The sequence below is a fragment of the Adiantum capillus-veneris genome, chromosome 14 (assembly GCF_014529385.1).
Source record: "Adiantum capillus-veneris isolate H3 chromosome 14, ASM1452938v2, whole genome shotgun sequence".
NCBI classification, from domain to species: domain Eukaryota; kingdom Viridiplantae; phylum Streptophyta; class Polypodiopsida; order Polypodiales; family Pteridaceae; genus Adiantum; species Adiantum capillus-veneris.
Genome location: NC_140944.1, coordinates 86,157,221 through 86,181,813, shown reverse-complemented (window position 1 = coordinate 86,181,813; position 24,593 = coordinate 86,157,221). Strand labels below are relative to the sequence as shown.

Genomic DNA, 24,593 nt, shown 5'->3' with positions numbered 1-24,593 from the left:
ACAATGATGGCAATACACTCGATTTCTCTTTGCAAAGTGCACTCGCTTTTGGCCCCTTTGATGTTTCTTCCTAAGCTTGGCCGTTACTCTCGAGACTTAAATAGGCACCGTTGTGATTGTTTCATCATTTACAACTCTCCGTTGTCCATGCCCGAGTTGGGTGGCTTTCACATGCCCCTAAATTATGAAATGCTTCCCTTCTCTGGAATTTAGATCTCCTTGGGAGCCCTTTCATCTGAAAGACATGAATAAGCCGATTGTACCAGCCCTATCAATGATTGTACATGCACCACATCACAAGATGGGATACGTTTCTCAATCTCATTTAACACACTCTTCAAATATTCAATGCATTGGTTGAGGATATGCAACGAAAGGGACCGTTGCCATGTCATTGGGAGGCTCATCAGGCCGTTCAATTATGGAGCCAATGTCCACTTGTGTATTCTCCATCGCCATTTCCCTCGCTGTGTCAACGATTGAGAGAATATGGCACAGATGAGGAAAGAAGTCTCTTACTACTAGTCGCATGTCATACAGGTGCTTGCACATGCTTGCCCAATCTGCACAATCACAATAAGAGGATTGCAAGCTAGCATGATACCAAATCTCATGGCATGACATACTCAACATCTTGAAAAGGAGGGCCGCTTCCTCAATCACTTCAACGGTTGATGGGTCACTTACATATCTGCAAAGCATTTGTTCTCCACCCGACAAGCGTTTTGTTTGTCCCTTGTCATTCCCATACATGTTGTGTTTACCTGAGTCAACTACAAAAGGAAAGGTAGTATAAAAAATCAGTTACTAAGATTGTAAACCCAGGCAAGGACATAAACCAAAGACACATTGGTTACCCAGAATGCAGGATAAAAATACAGTTACTCAGAGTGGAAACCTAGTCAAGGAACTAAACCAAGGACACAGTTACTCATAATGTAAACCCAGGCAAGGAGGTAAACCACAGACACAAATACTCATAATGCAATATAACGACAAAGTTACTCAGAATGTAAACCCATGCAAGTATAAAAAAGGACACAATTGCTCAAATTGCAGTATAAAGACACTATTACTCCAAATGTAAACCCACGCAATGGCAAAAGGTAAACCATGGCATACAAAAAACAGAGGGGCATTACCAAACTCCTGTTTTTGTCTAAAGAACTTTACAGCATTACCACCCATCTGCGTCTTTGTGATTGAATCGCCAATAAGGGCATGCAACAAGTTCAAGGATGATCGATTGATCCGTGCATCCAACAAGGTCTTTATGTACTGCCAAAGTCTCTCCACCAAGTTCGTGATGTCAACGTGCCCAAGAGGGAAGATCCGGCCAAACTTTGGCGACAATCGACGCCAAGTGCATGTCTTTGCAGCCCATTCATTGCTAATGTATCTTAGAATGTTATCATGCTCCGAGCATCCCCGAAGAAGTTCTTTGTACTTCGAGTCGAACTCTTCTTCCGTCGAGCATTGCATCATACTCTCCATTGCACCATACATATGGTCGTGCATTTCTTTGGGGACCTGCAAGAACACGTGAGGAGGGGGGAGACAATCATAAGCATGAAAAATGGAGAGGCAAAGAAACATAAGCAAGCCTTTGGACGCACTAGTGGAAGTAGGTGCTTCAAGGCGACTTCGACTTTTTCCTGGCTAGTTCCTACATCACATGTTCATAACATGAACCACAAAGGTAATCCCACACCATGCCGATTTGGTACCACAGGGGCATGCCAAATACATTTGTCTTGAAGCTTGAGTCTAGTGCCCAGGAACCATTTCTTGAGAAACGCATACAAATGTGAAGCGTCCAATCGTCTTGGATAACTAGAATGAAGGGTCGATTTGTCTCCTCAAGTGCATCAGGGTTGTAGGGCTGACAGTGTAGCACCTTGTTGCTCTTTCAACTTAAGAGCCTCTCTATACATTGATGACCAGTCATCACTTCCAAGCCTTCCTACAGTAATGAATATGGTTAACATAGGTAAGTATAAACCCAGGCAGGCAACATATAAACCCGGTCAAGTGTAAACTTCAGCTGCATTTTAATTCACAAAAAGTAAAACCACAGAAAGGTCACTACCTTCGACGCGCAATTTGTAGGACATCATCTAGATTTCCTTTGGAATCATGAAGAACCTATAGGATACTTTCCCTACAAGAGATACCATGTTGATGTGGATGGCTTCTTTAGATACACTCATCCTTGCAACATGGCGACATATACCGACATCAAACAAATCCTCCATGCATCGCTTCTTTCTTTTCCCGAGAAAAAGATCCTTCTATTAGTTAATGAAAGTTGTCCATAGGGCTACAACCACCTCTGCAAGAGAGGGCTACAACAAGCATGATGGGGAGACTCTCCCAATGAAAGAACAACATATATACAATGAGGCTAAATCAAGGGATGGGAGAAGGGAAAAGCCACACAGGTGGTCGGTAGTGCCATCTAAGCACACCCTGGACAATGGTATAGAAAGGCCCAGGGTGCCACAGTCGAAGGAAAGCCTCGTGGCGCTCCCGCATGCGGTCGGAGCTGCCTTGTAGTCCCTCAAGCTGTCCTCTGAGAGTATGGATCAGCTCTAGCCAGAAGTCACGAACAGTCTCTGCTGGCGGCACAGAGCGGGCCTCAAAACTGCGGAAACAGCGGGCCTGCCAAATGAACCACAATGTCAGGCCACTGATGATCTCCCAACAGTCCTCTCTCTCATTGCACCACTCCTGTGGAGTAAGCTCTGTAGCAGGCTGGAGTGTAGGACACCCCCCCTGTATCACTATCATCCTGCTGGTGGAAGATAGCTCAAACTGAAGTGTCGGGCCCGTGAGAGTGGACCAAGCCGCTGCCCCCCAAGTGTATTGTCTAGCCGTGGAGAGAGTAGGCATCAGCCGAAGAACTCGTAGCCACACCTGCTGGGCCGAGGGAAGTCCCAAAGACAATGACGCTGACTCTCCACCAATTGGTCACAGGCTGCACATGCGGCTGAGAGACCACTATGCACAAGCCAGCTTCCTATTGTTGTAGCTCTGTGTGCAACCAGCCACTGAAACAAAGTGACGCGCCTCGGCTGTCTGGAGTCCCACAGCCTCTGCCAAAAGGCTGCCAAGAACTCGCCTGTGAGGCCCTCCTCCTGCCAATGACGTGCTGCAGCGGGGGGGCCTCTCTTTGTGCTGCAAGTATATGACGTCCAAGCCGAACAGTGTACTGAAAGAAGGGGACTCCTGGGTGGTCTGCAGAAGAGAAGGGGTCTCTCCAGAGCCACTCACCAGGATCCCACTATACTCGTGCCAGTGGCCAACACTCCCAAGCCCATAGCCTCCAGTGTCCAGTCTCAAGAGCTGCTGGGTCAGGGTCAATGACGCAAGTCCTCCCACAGATGCCCACAACTCGGATCCTCTGAAAACAGCACTCTGCTACCTGCGAGGCCTCTACTGCAACTCGCTGTAATCGTCCCCCACCCTGAAGCTCGAAGAACAGGGCTGGGACAGTCTCTGAGCAGGCCCTGACTGAAATGAGAACCTCCAGTCGTGTGAAGGCTCCCATCCACCGGGGTGCTAGTGGCTCGAGAGGCGTGAGCCACTCAGCTGGAATTGACTCTGAGATGTCCTGACACATGCTCTGCACCCCTCTCATCCCTTGCAGCTGGAAACCCTGCACCTCCTCTGACAAACCTATGAACTCTAGCCAGTCACCTAGAGAGCGCGCTCGACCTGCTGCCATTGGACCCCAGGAAACATGAGGCCGACTACCAACCAAGTGGCCTCTCTGAGTGCTAACCATGGGGTTCTAGACGAGGGGCTGCCGTAGGTGCTCCTCCTTGCACATCGGCTGTCGCTACTCCAGGCCACGCCGCAAGAGCTCCCAAGAACGAAGCAAACTCACAGCGAAGCGGTCCTCCAGTCTCCTGCTCAAACCAACTCGGCGCATCTCTGTAAAGATCCATCTGGTCGAAGGTTGCCAAGGGCCTCCTGATTGAGACACCCTGGCACGAAGCCTCTGCAACAAGAACTCCTTCCAGGGCTCCTCACCTGGAAGAAGTCCTCTGACTATGAACTTCCCTAGAAGGGCTCTGCTCTGCTGTGCTGGATCAATGATCCCAAGCCCTCCCTGAGAACAAGGAAGCGTGATGACCGACCAAGCCACCTTGGCTCGGGCCATCTGAATGTCACGTCCTGACCAAAGGAAGTTCCTGATCAGCCTCTCTACCTGGCTGATACAAGAACTCGAGAAGATCCAGCAGAAAGTGATGTACCACATAGTCGCCAACAGCACCTGGTTGGCAACTACTACTCTGCCAGCCAGCGAAAGTCGTGTTGAGCTCCAATGTAACAGCTTTCTCCTAATGGACAGGAGAAGAGGAGCAATCTGCTGCTCGGGAGACAAGTCTAAACCAACCTGACAACCCAAGTACCGAACTGCAGTCCCTGGGGGAATCCACCTGAAACCCTCTCCTGGCATCCAATCGGGCACAGGAGCACTACCAACCGAGAAAGCCACTGTCTTTCTCCAGTTGATCAGTGCACCTGATGCACAACAGAAGGTCTCCAAAGCCTGCTCACATCTGTGAAGATTGGCCTCCTGGCCATCTAAGTACAAGGCTGAGTCATCAGCAAACTCAGCATCCAGTAGCTCCTCTCCCCGAATAGGGAGTGCTAAGCCCCGAGGCCCAACCTGCTGTGACACCAAAAATCTGCTTATCACCTCCGCATAGAACAGAAAGAGAAAGGGGGCAAGAGGACAACCCTGTCTGACCGAGCATGTGAGCATGAAGCGCTCACCTCTCCCCCCTGCCAAAAGCACCTGACTGTGAGCCTGTCTGTACAAAGCTGACACCCCCTGATCCAAGCATCTGAGAAGCCCATCCTACTGAGAGTGCCCTCTAGAAAGTCCCAGTCAACTCGGTCGTATGCCTTCTCAAAATCAAGAAGAAGAATCACAAGGTCCTCACCACGGAGCCGTGCCAGGGCAAAGGCCTCCCAGAAAGTAAAGATGTTGTCAAGGATACTGCGTTCCTTGACAAGACCTGTCTGAGTCCCATGTATAAGGCTCTCTAAAAGTGGCTGAATCCTCAAACTCAGAGCCTTGGCAAGAATTTTGTAGGCTGAGTTAAGGATGGTAATGGGGCGCCATTGTCGAATCTCATCCAAGGAGCCACCCTCCTTGGGAATGAGATAGATCAGGCCCTCACTCATGCTGTCAGGCATCACCCTGTGTGCAAAATGTACTGAAAAGCACTACAAAGATCTGGGTCAAGCAGGTGCCAGTACTCCAAGAAAAAGCTGGGAGTCAACCCATCCTCACTTGGACAGCTACCACGAGGGAGGGCCCTAAGAGCTGTGTGTAGCTCCTCAAGATGAAGCGGCATCTCAAGCCTCTGGTGCATCTCCTCTGTCACAAGACATGGTATATGTGCCCAAACCTGCTCCCTGCATGCATCTTGCCGCTCTGACTGAGGCTCAGTCGATAGTAACTCGCGGTAAAAGTCAGTAGCAACTGCACGCATATCCTCGGGCTCACAAGCAACTGACCGATCGGGCCTCCTCAACTGAATGACCTTGGCATGCGAGTGCCAAGGTCCCACTGTCTCAAAAAAGGCACCAGTCACTCTGTCACCCACCTGAGTCCACTGAGACGCCTGTCGGTGAAAGGCAAACTCATGACGCCTCTCCTCTGTGCTAGCAAGCTCCTGTGGAGCCTGCTGTAACTGCTCCTCCAACCATGGACTGTCTGGATGCTGCTCCTACATCCTCTATAGTGAAGCAATGCCTTGTCTGAGACGTTGCTCTGCCTCCCTCGCTGCAGCCCGGCGAGCCAGAGACTCTTGAAGAAAAAAGTGGCTAAGCTGAGCTAGGCCTGAGGCCACTCTATCTGCAGGTGAGACCTGGCTGTCCATGCCCTCTGTCCAAAGAGCCTCTACCCTCTCTCTGAGTGCTGAGTCCAACAAGACCCTCTCTGGGATGTGAAGCATCGTGCTCCCAATCCTCTGCCTGTTTGCCACCAAGAGGATCACTGGAGCATGGTCCGAGAAGGAAGTCCCTGCCAGGATGCCCACTGAACCCCCCAAGTCACTGAAGTGGTCACTAGTGTAGAAGCGATCTATCCGCGATAGATTCACTCCTCCCACTCTGCGGTCCGATCTAGAGAAGGCAAGACTGTCTGGGAGCCTCACAAAACCAGAGTGCTGCCATGTATCCGAGACCCTCAAGGTCATACAAAACCTCTCCCAAGCTGCCAACTCGACTCCATGCACAGTAGCATGGCTGCCACTAATCGTGTCAGAAGGGTCCTCCAACATGTTGAAGTCTCCTCCTACACACCAATGATCGACCTGCGGCAAAGACTCAACAATCTGTGACCAAAACTCTATACGTGCACTCGCCACATTGGGCGCATAGATGTTCCGGAAGCCCACAAGGCCACCCTGAACCTGCATAGTAATCCACTGAGCCCTGCCTGGCACAATAATCCCTCTGCCCACAATGGCCTGCGGGGAAGGAGAAACCAACTGTTGAGTCTAGGGCCTCTGTCCCCCTAGCGGCGAGGAACAAAACATGGACCTTGAAACAGGCTGCCTCATGGTCTACTGCGGAATCGCCGAGAAAACGAGTGAACCCGTAGTCGAAGAAGTCCCAGCGGCGTCGGATGTCACGAGGGATGACTGCAAGGGAGGATGTCTGAATCTGCAGAGGGGGCCGCAAGAAGGGCTGACCCTCTCTCGCTAGGCGACTCGCGGCAAAGGCACTGCCAAGAGATCTCCTAGCCGCCAGAGAGGGATCAGTCTCCTGACCTGACTGAGGAACTAGAGCAGGAAGGGAGGGAGAAGGAGCTGGGGAGAGTGGAGGAGAAGAGGGGCGGGATGGGGCGACAGAGGTAAAGGGGCGAGGTGGAGAGGCGACGGGAGCAGAAGGTGGGGAGGATGAGGCACAGGGGGGGAACTCTGGGGAGGGAGCGGCTGTCGAGGGAGAAGCGGAGGTGGGGGCTGGCGTAGGGATCTCCTCCTGCTCAAGAGGACCAAAACGGTTCCTCGTGGGAACCCACTGCTGCTGAGTAGGCACCTGAGGGCCACTCTGAGTGACAGGCTGACACTGTGGCCCCTTGCGTCGGCGGCCACGGGCCTGCTACCACCCCTCCTCCGCTAGAGCCCCAGGCTCGAAGGGTGGCTCTGCATCTGCACGATGTGCCGCTGGCTGTGGCTGCGGGCCAGCCCTGGCAGGCTGGGGCTGAGGCTGTGGTGCAGGTCGCGGCCTCCTCCGTGGACAAGCCTTCGCTAGATGGCCCATCTGTCGGCAAATGAAGCACTAGTTCGGGAGGCCCGCGTACTCCACACTCTGTCGAAACCAACCCCCACTCACCCGAGGTAAAAGGATAACCTTCGGGAACGTGTGGGTATCTCTAACCAAAACTCGAACTGAGGGAATGCCAGCCACCTTGGCAGCTATTGATGCTACCGTGCGAGGTGTCTCCAAGACAGTCCCAATGGCGGAACCGATCCTGGAAAGAAGTGGTAGGTACTCCCTCCGTAAACCCGGAAAGCAGACTAGGATGGGGATGTCTGCCTCCTCTACTAGAACATCCGAAGCTGGGTCAAAACCATGTTTCCACTGTCGAAAGTGGGCACGTGATGCTTGAATGGCCAATGGACTCATAGCTATGACCTTGGACGCCATCTCGGAGGACTCAAACTCGATCTGATAGTAACCCCGTCCAAGAATCTGGACATCCAAAATCTTTCCCACCTTTGCGAGAAGGCGGGCTTGGAGAAGGTCTCGCAGCTCTCCTCTGCTAGGTCGGGTGCCGAGAATCTTGCAGATGACCGAGGTCGCCTGCAATCGCTCTACCTCTGCGGCAAGGCTCGCTTGCTCTGTAGGCGAGAGAGCAAGTCGAATGGTGGGCACAGCGGGGTCAGGCGAGGGGGCTTCTGGCGAGTCCCTCTGTGGCGAAGCTGGAGCCTCCATCTGTGTCTATTGTTGTGGCGTAAGAAGGGGACGACGGGAGGGCGTTGCAATTGGGCGTGTCAACCCCATGCATCGCTTCTTCACCATAGGATGCACAGAAAGGTGACATAGATCACTCAACGACCCTGGAACATGCCCTTTGTGACCTCCAAATACCCATATGGTGACCTTCTCTATGTCATGTCTTGGAAACCATGAAGGGGCATCTACACTTCTTGGATGTGCGGAGTCACCGACACTCCTCACCGTTTGTTCGTGCTTCGCCCCATCAATGGCACACAAATTTCCATTCTGTTTGTACTGCCCAATTTAGTCTTAACCAATTTAGCTTTGTGGTTGACAACTACATTATCTAATGTTTTTTGAACATCAGCAAAGGCCAATGTGTGCTGCTCAATACACATGTCACTCTTGCTAGCACTCTCACCCCTGTCATGTAAACCCAGGCACTGTGTCACATCCCGTGTCTGCTTATGTCTATCCTCCAAAGCTGAAACTGTAGCACAAGAGCAAAGGTCAAGGACCTCCTTTCCAAATTCAAGTGAAATACCATGCATCCTAATGTTGGTGCACCATGTTTCTGCGATTGTTGTCCTGGTTGCAGTCCAATCAAGATGTTCACTTGTGTGGCATGAAAACACAATCCTTTCCCAATCTTCTATACATGGAATCCTCTTTCCAGTGCTATTGACAAGATACATATCACCTTCATCGGTGACCATGTGTGATGATGCTTGGATTCGTCACCATTTTCTCAAGTCCAAGAGGCCCCGTTTGTCCACTATTTTGAGAGAATTTATGGTCGGTCCTTGCCCTTTTTGTATGGAAGCAATCATCAAGCTGTATGCTTGTCAATCAAAGGCAAAACATCGATTAGATGTAAATGCAAAAGCATCTAGGCATGGTTGTTGAGCCATTTCAAACAAATCTTGCATTTCGTGGCTATCACAAGAGTCTCCCCCATCCATCTCCTTATAAGAGGTGCTATAAATTTGATACATATCAAGAGAACCTTGTCACCCAAGCATCTGGTTTGAAGAGTCTATCCACTGTGGCTGTTGCTCAAAGGCTGGGAGTTCATTCAAATCCCAATGACAATACATTTTTTCCATTGTCGCCCTTATTCTCTGTCTTGCCCGGGTTTACAAAGACTTTCCCACCTCTCCCCAACTATTCAATCATGAAGCCATGGCAAGAAGATCCTCTGCCCTATTGATAGAATCAAATTTCTCCCATTTTGCATCGCAATACCCTAACATACCCGTGTTTACAATGAAAGAGCTCAATCGAGGGTGGCTATGGAGAGATGTCGATTCTTCATGACGAATGTAGCTTGGCACTCCAGAGCTCAAAAGTGGCGAGCTCTTTCAGAAGAGGATGGGGAGAGGAGAGTTGCATCGACACAAAGCCATGGCGCATTGCACCATCATTGGCTATACTTGCTTGCGTTTGTGCCATTCAAGAGAGGGGGGGAGAAAGCTTGCGATGGCAATCCCTCAATGCTCTTCCCACGCGCCCTTGCAGAACATGCATGGAGAACCTTCGTAGTACCACGGTGTAACTACCTCCACAACCCTCAATCTTACATTTTTGAAATCACTTCATCCAACCCCACCTCGTCCACCGTGGCCTGCCTTGCCATCCCACCACGTCGGCACTCTGCAACCCCCCGATGAGCTCAGGTTTACGTCTTGCAACGGACAACCCCGCCCCCGCGCCACCATTCGACTCGCCACGTGTCCGATCGAGATGCCCTCGCTCCCCGCGCCCCACTCGCGCACCGTCGATGACATCAAATGGGCTTGTCACCATCGGAGGCAAATAGTCTCGAGGGTCAACGAGCAACCCACTCCACTTTTGCTTGTACTTTTACTAGTCCAGAGATTGTGTTTATAATGGGGTCTCGTCAGACCTTACAAGGTGGGGCGTCCGGGAATTTGGGTTCTTACCCCATGTTGGGAACTATATCTTCCGCGTATGGCGGCACTTAGAAGCACGCATTTTCATTTGGTTAATAAGCCTTGTGGCCCTTGTGCAATGTGAACTGCGTTTGTAGCACAAAAATGAAGACAAGAAAAAAAACAAAAAACAAAAGATGGAGCCCGCCTCCCCTCCAATCGAATAAAAGTCAAAGGCAAGCATGCGTGTATCTCTCCTTTGCCGCATTGCAAGAAGTTAAGATCTGTAGCCCAAAGATGACAAAATCCAAAATCTTGGTGGTCATAGCTTTATTCTCATTTTACAAAAGGGCCCGGAGTACACAGGAAGTGTAAAAGGGAGTGACTAGGTTCCCACTTCTACTAAAAGGAATATCACTAGTACAAAAGGGATATTCTTACTCATATTCCATGGCTCTGCGTGGCTATGGGGGGAGAGTGGAGTCCATGTGTATGTATATGAGCGAATGCTATCTCTCTCTGTCTCTCTTTGGGATCACAATGTGTACTTCAATGTAGAATTGATTACCTTTGTGTGTATGTATGTCTTTTGAGAGAGACAGAAAGAGAGAGAGAGTGTACTATTAGAGCATCTTAGCCATGGCTTACTGAGTTTCCCTCCTCCCTTCCCCACTTCAAAAGGTCATTTGCCCATCTCTTCCAGCTTTGAGCATAAGCCTATTAACTACGATTCTTAGCATAAAGTTTATCAAGACTTGAAGCTTCGCTCGACCCATACGCCCATCTCTTCCAGCTTGAGCGTAAGCCTATACTCTTAGCACAGAGTAACTTGAATCTTTTGCTGGCCGTCTTCTGTCTTCGATAAAGATGTTAAAGCATAGCATTCTTTGCTAAAATTATGTAGATAGGGTCCCATGAAGATGTCGACACTAACACTCACCACCACCATAGTAGATAAGCATCACAACCTAAAAACTGTAAATGGAAGTAATATATTGAACATGTGCATTCACATCACAAATCCTTATGCACACTGCCCCATTGCAAGTAGCTTGAGATGAGGCAACCCTAGTGCCTTTGCATTCATGCACACTCTGCTTGCTGCCCTTATGATTGCCCCCTTCTTGTATGTCCCCACACCCGGCGGCCCCCATGGCTCCACCCCTACATCCACAGCAATGCCAACAACTTCTAGTCCCAACCTCTTGCTCTTTCTTATCAGCTCTTCAACATTTGGACTCAAACCAGCATGGCAGCCTCCTTCGCTCTCTGGCCGTAGCTGCAATATCACTTTCGCGGTTGGGTGGCACTTTTGCAACTGAAAAAGCTCCAGCTCAGAGTCTACAACAGTAAACATCACCGAGCCGTCGCATGAGCTCATTGATTGAATGGTTTTGAGCCCCTCATAAGGCACTCTTTTAGTGGGCAAAAGACTAAGAGGAAAGACTTGATCACAAGGAGAGTATGTAAAGTGTGTGTTGGGTGTATGGCAAGTGTCATCCATCTCCACACTAGCCCTGTCCTCAAGCTCATACATGGCTTTGCTTCCGCCTTTTTCATGCATGCACCGCACTACCACTTGATCGCTGACAAGACCCTCGTCCACCGCCATTGGTGCATTGGTTATATTGGCATGAAAACACAATGCTTTTGGCATCATACCAAACTCTTCCTCGACAGAGCTCCTCTTCCTCCTGAATGTGTGAAACACTACAATGCCGTTTCCGGCCAGTTCTTGCCTCACAGAATTCTTGCACACATAACCTTGGGGAACCACCTGTGATGTGCACCACGAATTGCATTTACTCTTCGGCTCACCGTGCCCATTGCCGGCAGATGTATGGATGGACATGACCATAGAGCCTGGCTTGAAGCATGCAACAACACAGTTAACAAGAGCCTGTAGGTTCAGCGAAGACGGATCATAGCCCATGATCTCGAAGCTCGCATAGCTGTGCCCTTCTTCAGGGGTGATGTGAATGGTGGAAAGTGCATCATTCTCCAAACCATTCATGGAGTAGCCGCAAGGAGAGAAGGCAAAATCTGAGATGAGAGCATTCGGAAGAAGGGAGGAAATGCCTGAGAGGCTAGTCATGTCGGCACCAGATTTTGTGCCGGAGGGATTCATGAAATGCAAAGCAGATGATGGGTGCAGATGGGTCATGCACATCTCAACAGTGTATGTGTTGGGAAAGCTTTCACCAAGAGTTGAAGATGCCTTCATACAATGATCCACTGCTCCCCTGCCCACCTTTGTGATGGGAGTATACTCTTCTTGCCCTGCTACTAAGCTTTTTGAGGGATGTGTGTGGGACGACGATAAGGAGGCCCCCACTGTTGACAAATGTACGTTTTCAAAAGTGGGAGCATCCTTGCTTGCTGCCATGGCAGTATAGATATGCCAGCCGCTGCTCCCTGAGTCAGGATCCCCATCTAGCATATGTGCCGACCGACTCCCCCCCACTAGCATGGGTGCAAAAAGCTCGTCAAGAATGCGAACCTCTTCATTGAAGGAGGTGTAGGGAAATGGCTGTGCATCAGGGAAGATGAAAGTGCCACGTGAATACTTGCAACGCCTTGCCTGCAGAGAAAGTGAAGATGCATGACAAAGTATGACAGGAACCGCATCAAGCAGTCGCGTCCTGCCACATGTCTTCAGAATTAGCCGTCGCGGATACACGAAAAGGCTGGACTCCGAAAGCACATATGCGTCGAAATACTGGTTGTGTTGCTCACTCACAATGGTACATTCTGCAGCTTTTAACATCGCATCCAAATGATATCTGCTCAAGGATCTCAAACCACCATTGCTATTTAACTGTGCACAACCTCCTCTTCCTCCTTCAAACTCAACCTCTAGCCTTTTTTCAAACCCTTCAAACCCCCAAGGATTTTCCTCTTGCAAATCTGCCCCCATCCTGGTACGTTGATTATCAGAGTATAATTGTCTCCTCTTGTGTTTTCCGGCTATGTCGCATTAGGATGGCTGTCGCATGTACTGCTGACATTAAACCCCATAAAAGCCTTGTCATGAGACCTATCTTGGTAGAGCTCTTATAGCCAGATTATGAAGATTTGCAACCAATTTGACACAAAGCACAGCCTGACATACACAAATTAATGGTGTTCTTTGAAGCTTTAACCTTAACCTCATAAAAGCATACATATAGATATGGAGAGTCAGGACCACACTTCTCATTAAAGTTTCCCTTTGCCATCCTTGAGCCTAGGTCCTCTTCAAACAATATAAATTTCTCTATGATGTGAGACCTATCAGGCCAAAATGGGCATTAATCCTGACGTTAATCACACTTTGAGCAAACTTACATTGCTGTATGCTGGGGAATGGAACCTCTCGATGTCTCCGCGTGGCCGCACATCTTCTATCTTGTAGCCGAGTGCGGGTGTCCCATATATCCCTATTAGATGATTAGCCTTGAGTGAAGCACTTAATCCCATCTTTTCATCAAGCTTGGTTTCTGAGCATTTGCAACAAAAAGCAGCACTTTAGCAAAGATTGTATGGGTCAAACCACCAAAATCTAGCCATATAGATGTGTATGTACAAGATAGTAGAACAATCAAGAAGCCATTCTTTACAAAAGGAAAAGCATATGAGGGGTTTGATACGGCGCGCTCTCGCGGACGCATGTACCCATTCATGAACAGATATATACACACACAACCCACACTTGCAGCACACAAGAACGTACCCTCTTTGGCAGGTTTTAAGGACTATGAGCTACAGTAAGTCCTTGGCTATATTAAGGGGATGGCATCCTCAAAATCAAGTTGCAAATGCAAGAGAATGACTAGGTGAGTGGAGGTGGATTCTCACATGCTGACAAAGGTCTGAACAGGGGAGAGGGGGTAAGATGGAGATGGGGTTTGAACTTTGTATGTGTTTGTCTGTGTGTATGTGTGTGTGTGTAATGGGAGCCAAAGTCTTAAGGTTGAAAGAGAAGACATGAGAACTTGTCTGAGGAAGGGAGGTCCTTTTATATGCCAGTAAAAGCCTAAACAAATCTATCCCCAATTAAACTGCGGGGGGCAGGTGGGTTAAAAAGAGGAAAAGCTGGACCATATTTAGGCTTTTTGGAAATGAAGGTATGGAGCACGCGCGCATGCTTTCCGAGTCACGTGTGAAACATCGCTAACAGAGAGAGAGAGAGAGAGAGAGAGAGAGAGAACGAGATGCATTATGCATTGACATTATGTAGAGAGAGAGAGAGCGCAAGGGCCCAAGCCTCAAGCCCGGCTCAAGGGGACAAGTGCTTCGACTATATAGGCTATCTCCCCGACATTTTAGAGAGAGGCTCGACCAGCTGCCCAGCTTGGCTGCTCCAGCAGGCTCCGCAGAGAGCGGAAAGAGATTTCTCTCTCTTTTCTCTTGATTCTCTCTCTTCTCTCTACCGCACTGACTGTCACTGAGTGACTGTGAGCTCTCCTGCTGTTGTACCCACTTCCCACTCCCGAGTGGATTATACTGAGTCAGCGCTTGACCTGGCACAACCACGTCGTCACTAAAAACACCTCCCACCCATGTCGTCCTTACTACTTAGATGCACAGCCCTGTACTCCTCGCTCTCACCATACCTCTATCTCCAAGTAGCTTCTAGCCAGCACAGCGACCTTTTTTCTTTTGCCTTGGTCTGCCACGTATGCAGACAGCACTGCAAATTGATCTTACGTGTCACTCCAGCACACTATATGATGGACGCATCGTGTGCCCTATCATAATAGCCATCGATACAACCCATGATGCAGAAGGGGTGAAAAATAAATAATAAACATTTTTGTGGGGGCCAAAAATAATTATAGGCCTCCAGAGGACCAGAGGAATGCAAAATTATTAATTTTCTAGGGCTCACAAAATGCGTGTGCGATGGGTACATCATTTCTGCGCATGCCCCGCCACATGCCGTCTCACTCTGGATGCCCTGTAAACCAGCATCATCATGCCGCTCCCCGAAACTTTCTTCCCCATTCGGGATAATTGACTCCATGTAGTAGTTTTTAACGTTATTATGTTGACTAGATTAATTTTTCACCTTATTAAGGTAGGTAACGTAGGTTTGTAACTAGTCAATATGAGGCTACAGGCCCACAGTGATTTTATAAAAAAAACCATTTTCTTTACCATGATTTTTAAGGGAAAACTACTTAGAGCCCCGTCCCACCATGTGGTTGAAAGAACTCAAAACCTAGGTCCCACTGAGTGGCTACAAATCTAAGAGAGCCTCATCCTCACACTACAGCCGCTATAAAGTGGAGGGATTTCCCTAGTTTTTGCAACAGAAGCAACTTGTCCAACATGCTAATGTCAGAACAAGGGTAGGACCAATCACGGCCAAGGGCCAGGATGGACATGCAGTCAAGGGGGTCCCTATATTTAGCAGGCCAAGGGCCTATATAGGGCATGGCTCGGTGGAGATTAGCATGTTCCAATCCCCTTGCCCTTTCGCTGGTATCAAAGCGAGGTGGGAGGAGGAAGGGGGGAGCTATGGACGAGGGGAGATGGAGGTCTCGCATAAAGTTCTCTCTCTCTCTCTCTCTCTCTCTCTCTCTCTCTCTCTCTCTCTCTCTCTCTCTCTCTCTCTCGCGCGTTCGGGATGATTCGCATGGCGAAGCATGACTTTTGTTTTGGAGGAAGGCTATGGAGGACACAAGTTGCAAGGCTGTGTGCATGGCTGTGGGAAGCGGTCCCTGCATAACCGAGGAAGTCTATGGAGGACACGAGTTGCAAGGTTGTGTGCATGGCTGTGGGAAGCGGTCCCTGCAAAACCGAGCAAGTCGAAACCGACACAACGTGGGCACGAGGCCTTGTGAAGGAAGACGAACGGTACTACCCGCTCCAAATTTTGCATGGTCACATCCGTTGGATTCGTGCTGCAGTCGGGCAGGTTTTTCGTCACTGCATCGACCCCATGCAAGTTGTGCAAAGCGCCCTGGTTCTTCCCTGTCACCTGCATAGGCTGTCGACGCCATAGCCTGTTTTTGATTTCCCACAGGCGGGCGTTCAAGGCCCAAAGTCAATTTTTTTGTAATTTTTTGTTTTAAAAAAAGAAACTTTTGCTTGGGGTGCATGCACACCCCGTGAAGCAGAGTTAATTGCCGCACTTGTTGCAGCAGAACCACATAACGGTTTTTATGGCAGGTTTGTACGTCAATTAGGCATCGACATTCAAGGAACTTCAAATGCACAAGCTATATGCCCGACAAGGTCGGGAAGCTACGAGACGAGAATGAGGCATCAGGTGGCAAACTTGGGGCAGTTTTGGCAAATATGTTTGCAAACATCCTTCTACCTAAGCCATGGAGCTTGCACGAGCCAGACAGGAATGACATGATGTGCAACATTGGGATTTTACTCGAGACGACGAAAATCACGAATCGTCAGCAATAATTGGTATTCGGCAGGGCCGACTCTGAGCAATAGTTGGTCAGTTATTTAATTGCAGTATGGTAAGTACTGGTCAGGCTTATCACTTGTACAGTAAAGATATTTGGTAGGGCCGACTCATTATTATACTTCAAGAAGCCGACAGGCATTTTGAAGTGTCTGCACCCAATATTGCATAACTCAGGTACGCTTTGTTTGTGCAATAGTTTATTGGTGATTTTATGTTTTCAGTATGGTATCCTACTCGACAAGTCGCTTCTAACAGGGATTACAACCAAGGTTCCAGGGACATGGATCCCTATCTCTTTATGCATTGGATACATAAGTATGTCAAAGCCATTGTAGCTTGCTAAGGGGTAGGCAATATAGGTACATGAAGCATAATGGACATCCACAGCTATGAGTTGAATTCCATGTCGACCACCACATGAATTTTCACTACACCAACTTGTCAAGCAAAGGTTGCTTTGATCAAGCAGGGTTTGATAATAGCTTACATTGGCCATTGACTTTCTTGGCAATAGCATAGCTTACACGCGCATGGCTCTAACTCTATCTGCATTCCATGCAAGGTCACTTCTATGCCTATACAACTTGCTAAACTGCGTAGCACAGCTTACACACGCATGGCTCTAACTCTATCTGCATTTCGTGCAAGGTCACTTCTATGCCTATACAACTTGCTAAACTGCGGGCGACGAACTAAGCTATCTTTTTCACTATTGAGCACTTGCAAGATTCTCAATAACATGTCTTTCGGCAAGGCCCTTGACAGCATGAAGTAGAGTAGTTATTGAGGATGTGCTTGATAACTCTCGTATGCAACGGAATGAATGATCACGATCATCATTCATAGAACCAAGCAGGTGCGAGAAGTGTTAACTTGTACGTGTTCTACTATTTTTTACTTACATTTACAATTCGACAAGGTCGATTTTTTTTTGCATGATCGACAAGGTCGACTCTCTTTGCTATGACCTCTATCGTCAATAGCATTTGTTGGCAATGCGGCCAGACATAGTTCTATGAAGCAAGGCTTCAATTTATACATCTTGCATTGAAACTGGCCACGTTTGGCTTATGCTATGAGCATACAAAATGGGGAAGGAATAGGCAAGGTGTTTGCAGGTTATTTCATTATGAATACGAAGGTGTCTGTGCAGATATGGCTATGGGCCATTTTGGAATGAGTGTTTCCCAAATTTCCTGACAACTGGTTGCAGGAACAACGATCAGATTAGCCAAGTTTAAGCTTTCCTTGTTTTTCCCTGTTTACACTTTACTTGGCAATTACTGTCATTGTGCAAAGCAAACTGCTTTGGCAATTTTATATGAAGCACGGCATCGGGGAACTGGCAAAGTAGGGAATATCGTTAGTTTTTAGACTGTGCAAGGCACTAATGGTTTTGGCTCTCACGTTTGAGACCATGACTCTCGCCAAGGGGCTTAACAATCCGTATGCAAGGCATACTAACCAGGTGGCATCAATTCCACTGCTTCAGAGATTATGCTTCCACTATCACACCAGACACTCCTGTCACAGACAAATTAAGTTCTGGATTGTTTAAATTTTTGGTTGCTGTCAATGCACAACACCACTAAAAAGACCCTAAAATTTCGACTATATTCACTGGCAAAGTGCCTTACTCAAGTCATCCTCATACAGTCATGACCCATACACAGTAGATGGTCAAGATTTGACTTGTGTTTTCTGTTGCCTCTTTCATTGTGAGCGTCATACAGACAGATTGTTGTATGCTATAGGATAAGCTGCAAATCAGGCATAAGATGCCTAAGAGCACACACTCTTGAAATTTAATAAAAGTTCCTCAGCCCAACATGTTCTTCTTCTCTCTCTTTTTCTTATTTCTCTCAAGAATAATGAAAACTTTCTAAGAAGCTTTTGATACATGTTTTGTTTGGGAGTCAATATGAGCCAAGGTGCTCTAACTCTCAGCTAGAAATTGGCCACGATGCCATTCACATTAGTTTTCATCGGTTTATCGATTGAACACTAATTGCCGTAACAGCTAGGAGCCACACACAAGCTGGCTAAGAGCCATTGTCAGATTTTGGGTAGGACCCAACTATTGGCATTCCTTGGGTGATTGTTCTTATGATCGAACAGATCTGCCCAGTGGAGTACACATCGAATATATCGATGTTAATGGACGAGCAAGAGTCTTGTCATTTCAGAGGATTAATGTGTCATTTTTGCACTATATGTTTCTAGTGCGATGCTCAAGTTGAGTTTTTGATACTCTTGCACTTATATCAGCTGATCTATACCATGGAGTCTAGAGGCAGCAAACAATTGAGACGGCATGGTTGTTGATACGAGCTAGGCATCTCCCTTGTGTGGATTTCTTGCTCTCTCTATAGCACTACGAGTGTCTATGGCATCACAGTTTTGGGGTATGACCCTGTGGATGCTTATTAAATCACCCCATACGCATTGATGATCACAATTTGATCTATTCTTGTTATACTTTCAAGGAAAGAATTCGGCAATCTACCACGCGGTAGCGGAAAAATTCAACTTTTCAAGTTGATTCTCATCATTCTGTACACCGTTAACTAGGTTGGTTACCGTTACCTGCTAGTTGAGCAGTTTCTACAAAGGGTCTTACCAAGGGGTTTGACTACGTAGATTCTACCCAACGGGTTTGGATTGCGAAGGCAACACCCAGGGTTTCTAGTGCAATGTTGCTTGGTTTTTTCACAGGGGAAGAATGTACTCCTGTGCATTTGAATACAGGTAACTGACCTTTCAGTTCAATCCCCAGGGCCATGCCAAGGGCATGTCGAAACAAGTATTTTGGGCCGTAGTGTCCAAAGTACATTATGCTGTTATGAATCCACTTGTAGGATTCGATTTGGCACATGTTGTCACATGGGATACAACATGGTCTAGGACCTCAAGGAGTTCGGTTTAGCCATTGTGGAGCAATGAATGAGGGTCCCTCTCACTCTTGTCGTAGAGTGTTTAGAGTTACCTCCACACATAAGTATATCTTGTACTTGAAGGATGTTCTTTTTTCAAACATCCTTAGTTGAGACATATTCCACATGTGGCGAATATGAGTCTCTAGGACTGACACTAGCGCCCCCTATTTCAAATATGTGTCACGACAAAGTCTCTACGTGTTGGTCTTCTAGACCATTTTTTAGCACGACATATCAGGAGCAATTTTAGTGGCCAGAAATTGTTGGATACTTAGAATGACTTGTTCAGCTACAAGTATTGCTAAAAAACATTACAGATAGTTGTTTATACATATAGCAAGGCTATAAGTTGTTAATGAAAAAGTTTCATTGTCTGTACCAAGAAGTGATCAATGTTTCACCTTCTATTGTGATTCAGACATTTCAGCAAGGCTTGCAAGAGATTGCAACTGAAAGTATTTACTTTCTTTTCAGAACTATTTACATTCCTTTTTAATGTGTGCTGCGCATCACATTTGCCATAGGTATTGGCAAGGATCACCATGGATATACAGGTTCAGATCTGTTTTTTGCTAAATGCATGCACACTAGGTGTTATGGGCCCTAGTGTTTAGCAAAGGCGGATTTGGAACGGCATGCATATTCCTCAAGTTGTTGCTTATGAAGCATTTTGCACTCTATGTGCACTATCTCTATGAGATTCCTTTGGGGTCTACTAATCACCAAAAGAGGTCATGGCTCGGTTTGGGTGTTTGTGGATTTTTCAAGTTAACCATGATGGTTATTCCGGACATTGTTGATTCCTCAACAATGTTATACGCTATTGTGATTCCCCATTTACCAGTCATCTAGGAATATTGTCTATAAATCGTGGGGGAAACACACCTTAGTACTGTCAGTTATCCAAGGGGATAGGCAGATTACAAAGTGTGAGGGAACACACCTCAGTACTATCAGTTATCCAACGGGATAGACAGATTATAAAGTGTAATCTGGTATTGAAGGTATGTAAAGTGCGTACATTAGCACCAAGCGATTCAATCAGTAAGCATTTATTGCTCTACTTAGAGTTTGCTTACTATAAGTTAAAGCATGTTTGTGACTAGGAGTAGTCTCTTCATGTATAACTTAGGTTCTCAATCTTGCACACTCGTTAGGATGGGGTTGTTTACTGATGATGAAAATTGGGAACAACTCAAGGACTTAAACTTGGCTGATGAGTTATGTCAGCAAGTTACTTTCATGGAAAGTGACAAGAGGTACTCTTTTTGGTACACCTTTGTTGTGATAAACTCGTTTACCATGCTGATGAGCATTCTAAATGGAGTCTACACACTATATTTGGATAGGAACCGGTACCATCAGATGGTTACAAATGGACAACAATGTACAAAATCAAGATGTTACTCTTGATTTCATTGAACCTCCTACTGAACCGGGTTCCGCACAAATGAACCGTTGGATCCATGAGGGATGTTACGGTAGAAAAAATTAGTGTTCTTATGAAGATACCATCACTTGTGTTTTCGCGAACGAAAACCCTTCGCCAAGGGGGGAGTAATGTCAGGACAAGGGTAGGACCAGTCACGGCCAAGGGCCCATATAGGGCATGGCTGGGTGGAGATTAGCATGTTCCAGTCTCCTTGCCCTTTCAGTTAATGCTCATTTCAACCAACTATAGCCAAGAGACTCACTAATAAAGGCTTTAGCGACAACCTGTGTTTCGTTATCAAGTGCTTACTTTTTGGCGTGCAACAAAGCCACTAGTGCAATCTATGTGTCTATGGTGGGACTGATTTTGCACATGTCGAGTTCCATTGGCACGATTTATTATTTTGAGCTAGAAAATTTACACTACAAGGCGTGATATATGAGCACTAGCCCACTTAAATGTTGTTTGTAAATGTATCCCCTCCTCCCCCGATTTCGACGTCAAAGTGGAGAGATAACTGAGATGATGGTGAACCATTCATTTCAGCTACCCAAATCAATTCCCCATCTCCTAAGGGTGGTGACAAAATTCTAACACATGAACACTGAGGTGGATCAATTCTTCAAAGAGTTATAAAACCAAGACAATGAGGAAATGAATTAGCTATCCCAATCTCCTCTAAACTCTATTGATATCTTAATGACACAGGCAGAGGAGGAAACACTCCCAATTTAGATCAGCAAGGCAAAAAGGAAAAAAGAGAGGCCAGCTGATCCTAATAGGGCTTTGTATCTTTGGTGATACCTCCAAAATTGATTAAGAAATCAATCATCCAATTTCTGATCTCTTTCTCAATTGCAAGGGTTTGACTGACCTTGTAAGGTCTGTAAGGATTTAAAAATGGATCTCAAATCTCCATCTCAATTTGGACTTTGTCTGCGCTTGCAGGAAATTAAAGGTAAAGGTTGACCTAGATATGAGTTTGCAAAGAATCAGTAATAAGGAGCATAAATGGTGGGGCAGCCATAGGTATTGATCTCAAGCATGAACACCTCATTGTCAATATCCAGTATGGGCTTGTGGGACAATGGATTGTTGTGACTCTCAAGGAGCCTTTCAATTTTACCAGTGTGTGACTCTACGCATCTACTGCTTTATCTGAAAGAAGTTCTACCTGGGCTGAAATTAGAGCTCTCTCTAATCCTCTGTTGATTATTGGAGACTTTAATGTGGTTACTAATACCCAAGATAGGTGGAAGGCCTTAGGGCAGGTCATCCAAGGCAAGGAAAAGGAAAATTGGGAGGAGCTGGTGGACCCACACTCCCTTATGGATGCATCAGAGGAGACTGGATTCACATGGTTTAACAATCAAAGGGGCAATTACTATAGATCTGCAAGGCTGAACAAAATGTATATGTCATATTCGATGGTAAGTTGCAAAGCTAACTTATCTCTGTTACTGTCTGATCATAAGCCTATCATTTTTGGCTTGCACAAAGGGGAATACAACTTCAAAGCTAGCTGGCCACACTTTGATAGCACTTTGTTCAAACTGTCTTTTGTAAGAGAAAAAGTGAAGTACATTTTTTATAATGCATTCAGTCAACATTCAAACGCATTTTGAGCTTGGGATTATGCAATGAAAGAAACATAAAAAGTCTTTAACCCACTTTTTTTTAAAAAAAAGGCTAAGGAGATAAGAAGTAACAGAAGAATGATGATAGCTAAGCAGATCTCTCTGCTTGAGGCCCAAACACAATTAGACATGCCCTCTCTTGAACTCAGTTATCTTAAAGAGAAGCTAAGGAGGGAAGAGCTTTTAGAGGCCCATGGTACTGTTGCTTGGACCGGGCAATTTTGGGCTGGAAAATTTGATAAGCCCAACCCACAGATGTTTGCTCTGCTAAGAAAAAAAATGTAGGGATTTTATCCCACGTTTTCTTAACAAAGAAGGAGTGCTTTCCTCCTCCCATAAGGACAACATGGAGATTGGCAAGCTTATTTTTCCAATATATTCTCTTCTCTCCCTTTGAGAAATAATGAAAGTACAAGAGCCAAATCAAGGAATGCATCTGTTAGAAGGAAAATAGTGCCCTGTCACCTAGCTCAAATGTTATACCTTCCACTGACTGAAGGAGAAATAAGAGAATCTATTGGAAAACTAAAAGCTGGTAAGAGTCCTGGATTGGATGGCATTCTTGATTAGTTTTTTTATCAGTACCAAGATTTCATGGTTCCATATCTTATGTTGGTCCGGCAAAAAGCCCTTCTCCCTCAATCAATGCAGGAGTAGTCAAACTCATACACAAAAAGGGCTCAAGAGAGGTCAATTACATGTTTGTCTACAAGATTTCTGCCCTCTCCTTAGCTAGAAGATTCAGCCCTCTCATGGACCAGTTCTCTGAAGGAGCAAAAAGGTTTCATAAAGGGGAGATCCATTCTGCATGCTATCATTTCACTCTGGTAAGGAATGGAATATGCAGAGGAAACTGAGTAGGACTATATTTTTTTCAAGATAGACTTTGATAAGGCATATGACAAGATTGAATGGGAATTCATTCTTCAGAGTCTATAGGACATGGGTTTGGGAAAGGTCTTCATAAGATTTGTGCATTTACTGTTCTGTAATGCTTTTGCCAGGATTTCAATTAATGGTGTTCTCATTAAAGCATTCTTTTACATAGATCTATAAGGCAAGGTTTTCCACCTTTTGTTTATGCTATCTCATCATATGCTCTTGGTTGGATGGTTAAGGACCTATTGTAGTAAGGTAAGCTAAAAGCAATATCTGTTGAAGAGTGTGATGACCAGCTATGCTTGCAACAATTTGCAGATGACACCAATGCCATAATAAAAATGATGATCGGTCAGTGAATTTTTTATGGGAATGCCTTGAAGTTTTCTGTCTTGCTAGTGTCTCCAATATCAAGCATTCCAAAACTGGCTTTAAAGTGTCCAAAAGGCCTTGTCTTGCTGCAATTACACATGCTAGTTGTAAATAAATTGAGGATGGCCAAATCTTCAGGCTTTTGGGCATTCCTATGGGCTTCAAAGTCTCCTTCAACCAGAGGTGGAATTGGGTATTGGAAAAATTTAGAAGGAGATTACTCACCTGGCAAAATCACCAACCTAATCTGTCTGCCAGGATTTTTGTGCTTAACCACTACTTACTACCTTCTCTGGATTTTTTCTGTCTTGTTGAAAGCCTTCTCAGTTCCAACTTAACAAAGTGTTCACATTGGCCATAAGATTCTTATGGGGCTGCTCTCTGAAGGTTTCAACAAATTACCCAAAGAGGCATGGAAGACCTGCTGCCAACCCAAAGAGAAATTCCACTAGCTTCAGAATCAAGGATTATACGTCTTGGTATGATCTCACTTTACAGGAAATTCTAACCTCCAATGCTAACTATACCCCAAGGGGTTTTGACCTATCTTGCAGGTTCTTGGATGCTTGCCTGAGTTAAAAAAAGGAATGGACTCCTTCATACGAGTGGATTCTTTCATCTAGTTTTTAGTTGCAAGATTCTATTTGGTTTGGCAAGCTCAACTTTCCCTAGAGGGACCAACTTACAAGGAAACCTGACAAGTGTCGCAAAGCAGGAGTCGGAGTTTGGAAGGATGTGTACAAAGATGGTATTTGGGCATCTTAGCAGGTGTTGATGCAACAATATAATTTTACCAAGGGTGTGCAGACCTGGTTTTGGAGAGACTCTATCAAAGATACCCTAGGACAAATATCACCTTGTTTAAGGTCTACCATCTTATACACTCAGATGTAAGTAAATAGAGACTCATGGATTCAGATCTAGTTGGCAAACTCAACAGAAAATGGGGAGTCTCATGGAACCCAAAGCAGTGGTCTTTGCAGATGTAAGTGTATCTAGGCTTATCCTCCTCTACCAAGCAAACAAAGTTGTTGTATGTGGTTAATCTTACCTCAAGGTATTTGT

At 46.4% G+C, this 24,593-nt stretch overlaps 1 protein-coding gene and 2 pseudogenes across 2 annotated transcripts; all 3 read right to left on the bottom strand.

Moving 5' to 3' along the window:
- Nucleotides 1-345: 345 nt before the first annotated feature.
- On the bottom strand, nt 346-1,518 carry LOC147442716 (uncharacterized; annotated as a pseudogene).
- Nucleotides 1,519-8,191: 6,673 nt separating this feature from the next.
- Nucleotides 8,192-9,074, bottom strand: LOC147442715 (uncharacterized; annotated as a pseudogene).
- A 1,012-nt stretch (nt 9,075-10,086) lies between these two features.
- LOC147442714 (S-adenosylmethionine decarboxylase proenzyme-like) lies at nt 10,087-13,876 on the bottom strand. Of its 2 annotated transcripts, none has more exons than XM_086528795.1 (3): nt 13,573-13,876; nt 13,188-13,339; nt 10,087-12,861 (listed from the first exon to the last, which is right to left on the bottom strand). In XM_086528795.1, the coding sequence occupies exon 3, from the start codon at nt 12,775-12,777 to the stop codon at nt 10,885-10,887; it is 1,893 nt and encodes a 630-aa protein (XP_086384921.1). In that variant the 5' UTR covers nt 12,778-12,861; nt 13,188-13,339; nt 13,573-13,876; the 3' UTR covers nt 10,087-10,884. The 2 variants fall into 2 exon arrangements, with proteins under 2 accessions (XP_086384921.1, XP_086384920.1); XM_086528794.1 differs by having other exon boundaries at nt 10,087-12,858; nt 13,573-13,875.
- Between the last annotated feature and the right edge of the window lie 10,717 nt (nt 13,877-24,593).

Coding starts and splice junctions, on each gene's coding strand:
- LOC147442714 (XM_086528795.1), bottom strand. CDS start 12,777: ATGGGGGCAGATTTGCAAGAGGAAAATCCTTGGGGGTTTGAAGGGTTT.